The sequence below is a fragment of the Paramormyrops kingsleyae genome, chromosome 9 (genome assembly GCF_048594095.1).
Source record: "Paramormyrops kingsleyae isolate MSU_618 chromosome 9, PKINGS_0.4, whole genome shotgun sequence".
In the NCBI taxonomy this organism is placed as follows: Eukaryota; Metazoa; Chordata; class Actinopteri; order Osteoglossiformes; family Mormyridae; genus Paramormyrops; species Paramormyrops kingsleyae.
The window spans coordinates 16,911,710-16,926,896 of record NC_132805.1 but is presented as its reverse complement, the minus strand read 5'-3'; the positions used below and the strand labels follow the sequence as shown (position 1 = coordinate 16,926,896).

The 15,187-nt window shown below is 41.8% G+C and overlaps 1 protein-coding gene across 1 annotated transcript in view; it reads right to left on the bottom strand.

The window, feature by feature from the left end:
• Positions 1-10,546, bottom strand: part of fcgbp (Fc gamma binding protein) — a 30,720-nt gene extending 20,174 nt beyond the window's left edge. The window contains exons 1-4 of the mRNA XM_023803688.2: positions 10,411-10,546; positions 10,215-10,265; positions 2,035-2,330; positions 1,379-1,946 (exon numbers count right to left, since the gene is read on the bottom strand). Of these exons, the coding sequence (XP_023659456.2) occupies positions 1,379-1,946; positions 2,035-2,330; positions 10,215-10,263 (913 nt within the window). The 5' untranslated portion in view covers positions 10,264-10,265; positions 10,411-10,546. The remainder of the gene's footprint in view (positions 1-1,378; positions 1,947-2,034; positions 2,331-10,214; positions 10,266-10,410) is intronic.
• Positions 10,547-15,187: the final 4,641 nt, after the last annotated feature.

The following is a 15,187-nucleotide window of genomic DNA, read 5'->3' as shown; positions in this document are numbered from 1 at the left end:
TGACGTGTTTGGTTCCAGGAGCGGATACTGGCACAGGCACGGTCCCATGTCGTGGCGGTACCACTGGTTTCTTTGTGTGTATACTGTTTGTGTGTGTCCCTGGATCTTATCTTTCAGATACAGCAGCTGGTGTGATGATACGGTGTAAAGCAGCAAGATGCAGAAGCTGTCCTCATCACTCTTTCCTTTTTTGTTCTATTGTTTGTTATGTATTATTTCTCTTTCCCTGTCTCTCTCTCTCTCTCTCTGACCCCCCTCCTTATTTTATTTTTATTATGCATTTATTTATTTTACTGTCTCTCACCCCTTTCTCTCCTTTCTCACTTTCTCTCTTTTTTTTTTTTCCCACTAACCCCCCCTGTCAGCTCTGGCTTTGTGGCGCAATGACATATAACTGATTAATAAAGAGTATACCTCAAGTAACAAGAGGAGCTTAAATCCGAAGCTCCACTTGTTAAAATAAAAGTGTTGGCACAATAAGGCACCCAGACTAACATCCTGCTTGCTAAACTGCCGACACGACAGGGGGAAAAAAAAAAAAAAAAAAAAAAAGGATCCATAATGCATTATAATTGTCGGTTTAAGAATAAAACATTAAAGCATCTTCTATTGACAGTCATAAGGCATTGTAGTGTTGATTATAATTTTTCATAAGCTCCAATGAAGATCTGATGTATAATGCTTTATAGATACCTTCTTAATCAAGAAAACATCTGCAATTCTTATACCAGGGTTATTAGTTTCCCCCATGGGCCAGTGTTTTCAACAGTGCTTAACACGTGGCCAGTGTAGTTTTATACATGCATGAAATTATAATTATATGTTTTAGATAAGTGTATTATTGTCCCCAAAATCTTCAGAAGTAAGAATTCCAAGGAGCTATTCTGTCCTGCCTTGCCACCTTTTATACATCTGCATTGCTCCAGACACGTTCCGTTGGGAGAGAATTTATCTCCATTATCGTAGTATGTGCTTTTGTAGACACAGCCACATTGGGAGACTGGTATAATTATATAAATTATAATTTTATTAATTATTAAGATATAAGGTCATATTTGTTGGGAAATACATAAGCTGTGTAAGCCTATTCAAATAGTTGTCTACATTATATTGCTTTTGTCAGATATCATTTAACATTTTTTAAACAAAACTAAAAAGGGAAACCTTGTTCTGAGGGCCGAATATTTTTGTAAGTGGGCCAAATGTGACCCATGGGCCGCCATTTACCAACCTATGTCTTATACCGACCATTCTAATGCATTATAGATGAGCGCTTCAAATGTTACCTAAGTCTTTAATAAAATTACATCACACTTTATAAAGCCTGTTGGTTAGGAACTATATCAAATATAACAGTAAATGTAACCATAACACTTACTACAGAGGTTGCTGGACCTCCATGAATAAACTTTTGCCCCACTTTCCTGACAGGCAGTAGTGTAGGTGGTGATGGCCTGACACAACACATACTGAAGGCCGTTGTAGTGACAAAGATCGTATATGCAGTTGTTGAAGTAGTTGCTGGGGTCCACTACTTTATGGCAGTCACGAAAGGGGCCGCTCGGGTCATTGATCAGGCCACAAAAGGCCCCTGTCTCATATTCCTGCTTTTGGGAGAGGTCACAGTTTGGACATCCACCTTCACAGCTTTGAACACAGCCTATTGTGCCAGGAATACACCAGGTGATACCGAATTCTTCAGGGATAACTGTTGCTTGGCCATTCTTCATGGTCAGATCATCTTGAGGCATGTTGTTATAGTTTCCACACAGGCCGCAAACAGCACCCACGTAGGTGCTGGGGAGAGTGACGGACACGGCGGCATTCCAGTCAAATGATACCGTCAAGTTAAAGTCAGTCTTGACCACAGCATTCCAGCCGCTCTTGTGGACAGATATTTTACCTCTAGTTAAGTATATCGGCAGAAGAGTGAGCTCATTGTTTACCTGTTATGCAATAAAAAACACTAGCAGTCACAAGGAAATAGTCTGTACATTACAGTGCGTTTTAAATTTCCAAATAAACTTCACTCACCATGATCGTTCCTGGATTCTCTTTGCTGATCACAATACTCAGGTTATACACTTTCACTTCCACCAGCTTAGCATTAAAGACCACCTTGCTACCCTGAATGTTATTCTGGACTAACACATCAAAGGGCACAAGGTTGGGGTCCTCGGAACAGACACCCACCATTTGGAACAAGCCAGTGCCCTGGAAGTCAAAACGTCTGCCATCAAAGGTAAGGTAATGGGGGTCACCAGTGACTGAGCAAACACTGTAGGAGGCTGTTGCAAACTTCTTTCCAGCTGGAACAGCATGGCATTGCCCTATTGGATAATAGAAACAATGAGAATTGAATTAGCTATATACAAAAAGTGTTTGCTTCCTACGCATTGCAAATAAAACAGTAGTCAATGGATATGTATGGTACAAATTATGAAGTCTTCAGTCTTTGGGGAGGTGGGTAACCCACGGCCAATCATAACCTACAGTTATCGATATAAAAATGACTTCAAATCTAATGTAAGTAGATGCCAGTGCTGCCTTTGACACTGCAGGTCATTGCATTCTTCTAGAGAGACTAGAACATTGGGTGGGCTTTAAAGGTTTGGCACTTAAATGGTTCTCCTCCTGAAACTTATTTAGTTTCTTTCAGAGACATTGTTTTAATGTCACCTTTGCACCATTTATAACATTTTAGTATATTTATAAATGTTTAAGTAACTGTAATAAACAGAATGCAGCTACATGTTCAACAGCACCCTCCACTGAATCTTTTAAATCTAGACTAAAAACTCACCTATTTGCTGAGACTTATAGAGGTTTTTAGATTCGTCTGTATTTGTGTTCTTCCATAATTTGAAAGTTTTTCTTTTATTTTTTTCTATTTATTTGTTTGTTTTATACTGTATGAAGTATGGTGTGGCCATTTCTGTTGTATGTGTTATTGATTCTGTGTAAAGCACTTTGGTCAACCATTGGTAGTTTTAAAATGTGCTATAGAAATAAACTGACTTGACTTGACAATTAATGCCTATTTTGCACCCTTGGTGAGCTTCACCACCAGCCCCAGCTCCTCCTTCTGCTGACCTCTACCAGCAATACCAAAATAAATGTGCAAGTGCAACAAATGCAATAAATAATGTAATAATAAGTAACTGTTATATCATTTAAAAATTGTATAATTACAAATAATAACTATGCATCTTAAATAACAAGGGTTTTGATATCATAATGTTGTCATTTCTTTGATCACATTAACTTTAATTGCATTAATTTTGACACCCCTATAGGAGAGTAGCATGAGAAAACATTTTTATTAAAATTTAATTTCTAGTTCCTTGATTTTTCAATGTGTGTGAATAATAATAATGAAATATTTAATCATTTCATAGCCCTATTTTAATAACACACTTGACACCTTTTCCCCTCCCCCCATATCATGTAGCTGTTCTGTGTCAACACTGCAGAGGGTGCAAATAAGAACATAAGAACATAAGAACTATACAAACGAGAGGAGGCCATTCGGCCCATCGAGCTCGCTTGGGGAGAACTTAACTAATAGCTCAGAGTTATTATAATCTTATCTAGCTCTGATTTAAAGGAACCCAAGGATCCAGCTTGCACTACATTATCAGGAAGACTATTCCATACTCTGACTACACGCTGTGTAAAGAAGTGCTTCCTTAAATCCAGTTTGAAATGTTCTCCCGCTAATTTCCACCTATGGCCACGAGTTCTTGTATTTGAACTAATGCTGAAGTAACTATTCGGTTGAACAGCATCCAAACCTGTTAGAATCTTATAGACCTGGATCATGTCCCCCCTCAGTCTCCTTTGCTTGAGGCTGAACAGATTTAGCTCAACTAACCTTTCCTCGTATGACATTCCTCTAAGACCAGGAATCATTCTTGTGGCCCTACGCTGTACCTTTTCTAAGGCCGCAATGTCCTTTTTAAGATATGGTGACCAAACCTGCACACAATATTCTAGGTGAGGTCTCACCAAGGAATTGTATAATCTTAGCATTACCTCCCTTGACTTAAACTCCACACACCTGGAGATATACCCCAACATCCTATTGGCCTTTTTTATTGCTTCCCCGCACTGGCGAGAATGAGACATGGAAGCATCAACATACACACCAAGGTCTTTCTCATAATCAGCTACCTTTATTTCAGTAGGTCCCATAAAATACCTGTACTTTATATTTCTGCTCCCTACATGGAGTACCTTACATTTGTCTATGTTAAATTTCATCTGCCAGGTATCGGCCCAGTCACTAATTAAATCAAGATCCCGCTGTAGCTGCTGAGCCGCTAGTTCAGTATCTGCTACACCACCTACCTTGGTGTCATCTGCAAATTTCACCAGTTTACTGTATATATTGATGTCTATATCATTTATGTAAATTAGGAACAATAGTGGTCCTAAAATTGAACCCTGCGGTACCCCACTATGAACGCAGGCCCACTGTGACATTGTGCCTCATATAACTACTCGCTGCTTCCATTCTGTTAACCAGTTATTAATCCAGGTCACTACAGTTCCTAAAATACCTGCCGCTTTGAGTTTAAGTAAGAGCCTCTTGTGGGGGACAACATCAAAAGCCTTTTGGAAATCTAAGTAGATTACATCATAGGCCTTCTTATCATCAACTTCCTGAGTAGCTTCCTCAAAAAACTCCAACAGATTTGTTAAACAGGATCTACCTCTCCTAAATCCATGCTGGCTATCCCTCAAAATGTTATTTGAGTCCAGGTAATCTACCATTTTCTCTTTGATTATAGCCTCCATAACTTTACCAGTTATACTGATTGACCTATAGTTTGACAAATTACTTCTATCCCCTTTTTTGAAAATGGGCGTTATGTTGGCATGCTTCCAATCATTAGGTACCACACCTTCAGATAAGGATTTTTGAAACAGTAAAGTTAAGGGTCGGCAAATAATATCCCTCATCTCTTTTAACACTATAGGTAAGATGCCATCAGGGCCCTGTGATTTATTTATTTATTATTTAGCGAGGCTTTGCAAAACATCAGCTTCAATTATATATATTTTCGTTATAGACGATGCCGGACTAGTAATAAGAACTGGTAAGTTACTAGTGTCCTCAACAGTGAATACCCATGCAAAACTATCATCGAACTCATTTACTCTATCAATGTTGTTTTCAATTATAACTCCAAGAGAGCTCTAAAAGCTGAAATCACTAATTTGCAGGATAGTAAGGGCCTTATAATATAACGAAATTGATATAGTAAATGAGTTTAATGATTATTTTTCTAGGGTGTTCACAGTAGAGAACACAAGTAACTTACCACCAATTAATACGAATACAGTATCATATATGACCAATATATGTATAACTGAGGTTGATGTGATACTAAGCCTAGCTAAACTCAAAATAAATAAATCGCAGGGCCCTGATGGCATCTTACCTATAGTCTTAAAAGAGATGAGGGATATTATTAGCCAACCTTTAACTTTAATATTCCAGAAATCGTTATCTGCGGGTGTGGTACCATCAGATTGGAAGCATGCTAATATAACACCCATATTCAAAAAAGGGGATAGAAGTAATCCAGCAAACTATAGGCCAATCAGTTTAACTAGCATTACTGGAAAAATAATGGAAGCTATAATTCAAGTGAAAATGGTAGATTACCTAGATGCAAATAACATTATAAAGGATAGTCAACATGGATTTAGTTGAGATAGATCCTGCTTAACGAATCTACTTGAGTTCTTTGAGGAAGCTACAAGTGAAATTGATCACAAAAAGGCCTATGATGTGATTTACTTAGATTTCCAGAAGGACTTTGATGTTGTCCCCCACAAACGGCTCTTGCTAAAGCTTAAAGCTGCAGGGATTTTAGGAACTGTGGCAGCTTGGATCGAAAACTGGCTAACTGACAGAAAGCAGCGAGTAGTTATTAGAGGCACAGTGGGCCTCCGTTCATAGTGGGGTACCGCAGGGTTCAATTTTAGGACCACTATTGTTCCTAATTTACATTAATGATATTGTCATAAATACATTCAGTAAACTGGTTAAATTTGCAGACGACACCAAGGTGGGCGGTGTAGCAGATACTGATCTAGCAGCAGAGAGGCTTCAACGGGATCTGGATTTAATTAGTGAATGGGCTGATACTTGGCAGATGAAATTTAACACAGATAAATGTAAGGTAATCCATGCAGGGAGCAGAAATATAAAGTACAGATATTTTATGGGTTCCATTGAAATAAAGGTAGCTGATTACGAGAAAGATCTCGGTATGTATGTTGATGCTTCCATGTCCCACTCTCACCAGTGTGGGGAAGCAATAAAGAAGGCGAACAGAATGTTGGGTTATATCTCTAGGTGTGTGGAGTTTAAGTCAAGGGAGGTGATGTTACACTTATATAATTCCTTGGTAAGACCCCACCTAGAATACGGTGTGCAGGTTTGGTCACCATACCTCAAGAAGGACATTGCTGCCTTAGAACAGGTGCAACGAAGAGCTACGAGAATGATTCCTGGTCTTACAGGAATGTCTTATGAGGAGAGGTTAGCGGAACTGAATCTGTTTAGCCTTGAGCAAAGGAGACTAAGGGGGGATATGATTAAGGTCTATAAGATTCTAATGGGTCTGGATGCTGTTCAGCCAAATGACTATTTCAATATTAGTCTAAATACTAGAACTCGTGGCCATAAGTGGAAATTAGCGGGAGAACATTTTAAAACAAATTTGAGGAAGCACTTCTTTACACAGCGTGTAGTTAGAGTACGGAATAGTATGGGTTCCTTTAAATCAGAGCTAGATAAGATTTTAACAACTCTGAGCTATTAGTTAAGTTCTCCCCAAACGAGCTTGATGGGCCGAATGGCCTCCTCTCGTTTATAAATTTCTTATGTTCTTATAAGACCCTTACTATCCTGCAGATTAGTCATTTCAGCTTTTAGAGCTCTTTTAGAGTTAAAATACTGGAAGAAACTTTTAACGTCATCCTTAGCCTCCAATGCGATCTTCCTTTCGACATTCCTTTTAGCTTGTCTAATGTCATTTTTTAACTCAGCCTGTAGATTTAGATACTCTTGCTTTATTCTGTCATCCTCAGTTATTTTCCATTTCTGGAACAAAGCCCTTTTCCTCCTTAGTTTATACTTTAAATACATCAGTTTCTTTAAGACAACAGTTGACACAGAGCTTAGCCAAAAAAAGAAAACTTTCATGTCGCAAAAATATAATTATATCTATCCATTTTCTGAAGCTGCTTGTCTTATTTATGGTCAAGGGGGAGTTTGGAGCCTATCCCAGAGGGTTCCTCCCACAAGGCAGGGAGGAACCCAGAATAGGGCACCAACCCATAGCATGGCACACTCACACACCATTCAGTCACACACCTGCAGGCTATTTGATAATTCCAGTTAAACTCAGTGTGTCTTTGGACTGTGGGCAGAAAACAGAGTACCCAGAGAAAACCCCACAATGACACAGGGAGAACATGCAAACTCCACACACAAAACCATCACAGAGGTTCACACCCTGCTCTCAGTAGTGTGTGGCAACAGTATTAACCACTGTGCCTCCCCAATATCATTTTAACAACCATGAATAATTATAATGATCACTGCAATGTAAAACCCGAAAAGTGCGACCACTAAGCCCAAAGACTTCAATGTATTTCTCAACACCTTCTATTTAGTAGTTGATTGCATAGTTGCGGAATATGGCGTATTTTAAACCCACATAGTGAAGTATGCTTTACCTATGACTTGTGTGTTTTAGACACATAGATAACTGACACAAATTTAACCATTCATTATGTCAGTTCAATCATCTGACCATATATATAAACTTTTTAGCCAATATTCCTTGTTGGTTTGTATACGAGGAATTCGTATGTTCTAAGGGAAAGTGGGAAGAGCTTAACAACTCTACAGATAAGTCTAGAGTTTGCTTCCCAAAAAAATTTGTTTGTAGGTACCACTGGAGTACATCTATTGGTACACTACATAGCTTTTCTGCACCAGCATTGCAGAGGGTGCAAGTACTAGTGCCATGCTGGTGCCAAGTCTTTTGACAGAGAATGCTTATGCTAACTTGACCACTGGTAATTAGGTAATTAAGTTAACATGAGACGAAACATTCTTTTTCACAAAACATTACAAAGGATTACTAATTATTATTTATAACTAATTATTTGCTGCATTTTTGCTGTCTATATTTTGCAGTTGTAGAAAAGACAGGTGTCACCACTTGTTTGGGCATATACTGTACACCAAAAAGCAATTGAGTGATCACTAAGTCCCTGGATTCAGTCGAGTGCAGTTCATGCAAAACATTTCTTTCATCAGAATCATTTGTCTGCATATCTGCAAACGCTAAAATCAAATAAAACACCAAACACTGGAAATAACAAATGCCGCTCTGTTGAAGTTCACAGTGCATTGTTGCCCCTACCCACACGCCAACACCATGTGTTTGCAGTTTTAGACCAGCAATTCCGTGGTGCAGGGCCAGAGTCAGTTTTTTCGGACATGACACCAGTGGCCTGTACTACTAAGTGGGGGTAACTTGTCGGATTTAAGGTAGTCTGGGCAAAATGTAAGTGAACAAATATGAAGTCAATTTAAACTGTGGTACCTTAAATCCAACAAGTTACCCCGATAAGCCAGTAACCCCAGTTCATAATACAGGCCATAGGTAATCAGCAGTGGAAACGCTCGGAACAAGTTACAAATTAGGCACAGGCTTGGCATCAGCACTACATTGATGGAAAAGGGCTATATGTAGCCTAATGGATTGACTAGCCCTGGGTTAATCACACTCCACCAAACCCCCCAAAAAATTTTGCAAGATGAAGATTTTGCATAATTTGTGAGCCTTTTACTGAGGATTGTTGGCATTATGTTATCAAAACCCTGAAAGTTAATGCTAAATACACTGTTGTTAATAACACCCACATTTTAAATAAATATTACAGCTGTCAAACGATTAAAATTTTAAATCAGATTAATCACAGGGTTGCTGTGGATTAATTTCAATTAATCACGATTAAATATCATTCATTTATATGCACTTAACATGTTTATTGAACATCTTGAACACGAGTTGGATGCATTCCATCTGCCACAGAAGTGCAATACCATGGACCCATATCAAAAAGCAAGATTTTTTGCTTAGCCGGACAACTTGTCGGATTTAAGGTACCTTATATGATCTTTATCTTCGTTCACATACAGTTAGCCCAAACTACCGTAAATCTGACAAATAATCCGACTAATCATGAAATCCAATTCTAGCCCTGTTAATTGTCATTGCAAGCAATATCAGTTGATAACACATTACGCGCGGTGCTTTATGTATAAAACTCCGTAGCAACACGTCCACAGATAAGTTGGACAGTATAGTGTGTGCGATTGATTTAATGAGCCACAAATGAGAAGTAGTGCTTAAACAGTATAAAACTACAACTTTCCCTTCTATTGATAAAGGGCGCAGCCATCTTGGATTCTGAACTTGGGATCCTCTGTGCTGCCCTGAGATATTTCTTGGATCTCCGAGAAACGGGAGCGCGCATGTCGTTACTTCCATCTTCAAAACTCAGAATCCGGCTCGGAATATGAGTTCCGAGGGCAAATGGACCGCACCAAAACTGCCCGAAATGGGTTGACAGAGACATTTCAGTGATTTTTAGTCATTCTGCGCTGCAGATGGGTTATTAGCGTTAAATTTTTTTATCGGATTAATGATGATGATGGATTAATCCGTGTTAACCCATTAATTTTGACAGCCCTAATAAATATATTCATTCAAATTGAAATTTAGTGGTAATCATTGAGTAAGTAATAAAAGCACGTCTGAAGAAACTTTTGAAACAAGATTGTTTCACTTTTAGCCTTTACAAAACACGAGGAAAGAGGTTTTGAAGACTTATGAAATATTCAATCTTACATGCAATGCAATGCAATATAATATTGATACAATAGTAGGTTTTATACCTAAGTAACCATTCAGAGATTGTACGATATTTTGGAAATATAATTTAGAGATTTACTATAAGAAATATTTTTTTTTGAGGAGCATGCATGTCACTGGTGAATATTTCAATAAAAAGTATTACTGAAAACAGATTTTACAAATAATTAAAAGACATGAAAATATTTTAGTCGTACATTAATGTTATTTGTTGTAAATATGCAAAATATTATTTCAACTTACCGTAAAGAAGCAGGGGCATAAAACAATACAGTAAAAAATGTCCCACCATGTCTGAAATTAGAAAATGTGAAAAATGAAGTATGAAGATATGAAGTTAAAATCGGTTCATTAAAGTAGTTAATTTTAAAAATAAAACATAAAATCACAGCTGCACTACACCTTTAATAATTAATGGCTTGGATTAAATATGTCTCACCTAAAGAGACTATTGGCAAATGAAATGAAATTCCCAGCACATCATGCTTAAATAATCCAACGTTTCTTTGTGTTATACAAAATAAATATGCCTACAAGTGTATATGTAACTCCGATTGGTCCAATGTACACTTGCCCACCTTCAAAAACATTCCCTCCCCAGGTCTTGGACTTTCCCTTCTATCACACATACGCCCTCTTCGCTTGAATTGTTCAGTGGCAAACATTGTAGGAGTGCCACTTATCTTATTGACCTTCATAGGAGATTGACTAGACATCCATATCACACTTTCAATCATTAATACTCCTTGCCCAATACCCAAACATTACTTCTAAGCTGCTGATTGAATAAGCAGTCAATGAAATTAAATCATATAAAACGAGTATGCTGGGCAATATAGAACCATGATGCATGAAATTATGAATGAAATATAGTGGTTAAAAGACAAACACATAATAAATAACTTTTGGTAAAAGTCTCTGCCATGGCTCCATTTGTATAGAGTTTTCATGTTCTCCCCATGTTGTTGTGGGGTGTCCTTCAAGTTTCCTCCCCCCACCGTCCAAAATATGCCATGGTGAATTGGAGTTACCAAATTGCTCATTGGTGTGCATGTGTGTGTGTGAGTGAATGGTGTATGAATAAAGGGCATAACTTTGGGTTGAACATTAGGGAGGGTGAGGTCTCTACCTAGTTAAGGGGGCCCAGGGCTATGAATGTGCCCTGTGATGAGCTGGCACACTTACACTAGGTTATTCCCTGCCTTCCCACATGAAAAAATATTTTATAAATAACATATGACTCTTACCCATTTTACCCAAACATATAAGCTCATTATATGATACTCAAAATAAATATACAATTCATGTGCTTTATTGAAGTAACATACATATGAAATGCATTGTACAGTTAAACATATAAGTCCTACATTCATGTAGAATACATATTAAATGAATGTTTTGTCAGTATTCATTTTTATGCATAATTTTTTGAATGAACTCAATTGAACCATGGACAGTGGTTCAACATAATTAGAATGAGTGTTTTGAAAAAGAAACATCCTTTTTTTGATGTATTCACTTTAAATTCTGAAAACATAATATGAATTAACATGTCTAATTATACCAACTGAATGTAGAGAGATTGTACATGTCTTTCATAAGAATAATATACAAACAACACTTTAAGGAACAACAAGCAATAAACATGTATTTCCTACTAAAACCATATGTTATCACATATGGTAAAATATAAAATTAATGTAAAAGTTTTTTCTTTCCTACAGACTTTACATGCCAAGTGTGTTTTTTGGTATAAATGTGGCCATAGTCATACAAGAAAAACACTCACTTGTAGTGAACATAAAAAACATCAGCCATCATATATTATTGAAAATGCTTGACAACCTTACATGAATCATTTGTTTTTTCTTCGTATAGATTGCACCTGTAGCTTCCTTCATAGGCTGTGGATTCCCTGTGACCCAAAATAGGACAAATGGTTATAAAAAAATGGGTGGATGTTGACAGAACCCACCTCCCCAAACAGCCACCTGGAGGCTGACCAGAGCCCCAGGGATGGCCATGGGCACAAGGAGCTGTTCGTGAAGGGTGGGTGTGATGAAAGTCCACCATTAGTTTGGGATCGAGAATGTCCAAGGCTGGAACCCAGGACTGTTCCTCTGAGCCATATAATTCCCAGTCCGTAGGATGCCATAGGCATCCTCACCAGAAACCAGAGTTGAGTAGGGCCCGGATAGCATAGACAGCATAGATCTCTACATCTGCCAAGGGAATGAATAGAGGAGAAGCTGGATCCTCTGAGAATGGAACGGCAACACTGTACTTCACTGACTGCAGCAATGGCACAAATATTGGGAGAAATACCATAATAATAATAATAATAAATTTTATTTGTATTGCACTTTATATTTTAGCAATCTCAAAGTGCTACACAGTAAAAATAAAGTAATAAATCAGGAGAATCTATAAAATACTTCAACGAAATGTCGTTCTAAAAATATGAGTTTTTAGGTTTCATTTAAAAGCATCAGTCGACTGTGGGGCTCTCAGGTAGTCAGGGAGGGCGTTCCACAGCCTCGGCGACACAGATGAAAAAGCCCTACCACCCATGCTGCAGAGCTTGGTTCTGGGGACTTGGAGGGTGTTAGTGTGTACAGAGCGGAGGGTGCATGAGGAGGTATGGGGGGTGAGGAGTTCTTGTTTTTTTTTTTTTTTTTTTTTTTTATTGCCCACCACCACCCCCCCTCTTCGGAGGACAACTTTATTTTACATTACATTCAAGAGCAAAGAGTGTGGCCGCTCCGAACTCACCAGTACCGTGGAAAAAGGAAAAAAAAAAAAAGAAAAACAGGGGGGGATACAGAAACAACAAGCGTAACAATAACAGGCATCAATCAACATGGGGAGAGGGGGGAGAGAGAAAAAAAAAAAAAAGGTATACAGATATATAAGTATAGGGGAATACAGAATACAAACAACCATAAGAAACATAACACTCGTCAAACAACAAGAATTATAACAACATCAGTGATAATAATAATAATTAATAATGTGACAAATCGGTATTATATATATGGAGCATACACACACGTGATCGTACCGTTATATATGTATATTTCAATTCCTAAATCTATAACATACCCTAAAAGGTAATAAAAATAATGATATTGATCGCTCAACCATTCTTGTATGCATGTGCAAGTGTAGGTGTGACCTAATTTGTCATTGGATGTGCTGGCATTTAATGTCGTCAGGGGAGGCGGCAGCACCCCCACCCCCCCCCCCCCAGGCCCAAGGCGAAGGCAGGAGAACCAGGCAACCGAGGCCACCCTACCGCCCCCCCAGCACAAGGGCCCACAGCCACGCATCCCAGAGACAACCACCCGCCCAACCCGAGAGGGAGCCCGCGAGGGACTAAGGGGGCGCCAACCCCCGCACAGGGAGGCCCGCAGAGGGAGGACGGGCGGCGAGCCCCCTAGCCCCACCCGCAACCCCCCCACCGAGGCAGGCGGGTCCAGGGCCGAAGGGCCCCACCAACCGGGACCACCCCCCCCCCCCCGGCGGACGGCCCCCCACACACCGGAGGAGCCCCAGCCCCCCCAGCCCGTCCCTCGGCAGGACGGGCCGCCGCCCACCGCAGCGACCCGGCACACCTCCCCCCCAACACTGCAGGATGATCCAAGGGGGGCCCATACAAAGAGCCCCCCCCCCACCCGGGAGCGGACCCGCGGCGACCGGGGAGCGGCAGACCACCCGCCCAGCCCAGACCGAACCCCCCAATCCGCCTAGCAGGGCCCAGAGCGTCCCAAGATTCCCCGGACTGCCCGCCAGGGCCCCACCACGGCGCAGCAGAGCCAAGCACCACCCGGCCCGCAGCCCAAGAGAGGAGGCCGCCCACACCCGCCAGAGCCGCCCGAACCCCCCCATGATGGGTCTTCCACCCGGCGGGCCACCCCACTCGCGCAGGGCCAGAGACAGAGAGTTAGGGGGGGCCCCTCGGCCCCCATCCCCTCCCCGACCCATGTTGGTGTGAAGTGTGCATGTACATGTGTGAGAGAGTTGTGTGTTTATTTCTACAATGCATTAAAATTAGTGGGTGCAGTTTGGGTATGAGGGCCCCACCACTGGCAGATGGCAGAGTCCCCCATCCCCCTCCCCGCACCCCCAAGGCCCTAATGTAATATGGACTGTGCATATGACTAAGGTGCAAAAAGTGGGCGAGCAGTTGAGGCATGGGCACCCCACTGCTGGCAGAGCCCCACCTGTCTCAACCCACCTCCTCAGCCCTAGTGTCATGTGCTGTCTAACATGCAAGTAAAAATTGAGGGGCAGTGTCTCGGCGCACCTCCCCACCACCCCTCAAGGCCATAGTGTTGTGTGAAATGTGGTGTTGGGCCCAGGGGAGCAATAAGGGCGTGCCAGGAGTGGGCCCCCCCCGGCACCGGGGCCAGATCCCCGACTGGCCCCGATTAGTCCCCATCCCCGACCCCGCACAGCGGGCAGGGACGGCCAACCGAGGTGATCAGGGGCGCCACAGGCAGCCCGGCAGCAGGGAACCCCCCCCCCCAGGCGCAGACCGGGAGAGACCCACCCCACCACGCTTGATGAGACCCCAGCTAGCAGCCAAGGATGGGACAACCCCAGACCCCCCCGGCAAACAGGGAGCCGGTCCAGCCAGGCGGGGTGACCCCCGCCCCCCGGCCAACCCAGGCCCCCCCCCAGGCGAGGCAGAGGCTCCCCCCACCGCACCCCCCAAACCACCCCACAGCGCCCGAGGGCCCAGCACCGGAATCACCAACGGCAGACAACAACCCGCCCCCACCAGGCAACGGGCCCGGGCAGACCATGCCCCCCAGCATGCGGGCGACCATCCACCCGGGAGCCCAGAGCAGTGGCCCCAGCAGATAGAGCCCACGCCCCCAAACCCACGCAGCCCAGCAAAGCGGCCCAGACGGAACCCAGAGGCCCCACCCCCCGATCCCCCCCCAGCGCGCCACCCACCCCGCGGGGGCAGAACCCCCCATCCCCCGCACCGCCCCCAACAGGCCAGGCCAGCGGCCACCCAGAGACACTGACCACGCGCCCTCAGCCAAGAGAAACACCAGAGGACCACCCCGGACTATGAGTTATTAAGAAATTTGCTATTTTAGGTGAAAGCTCCAGATCTAATTGCTTATGGCACCATCTATTATGTATTATTGATTTAAGTTGAAGATATTCTAAGTATTTGTTTTTCTCAATGTTATAAGTTTCTG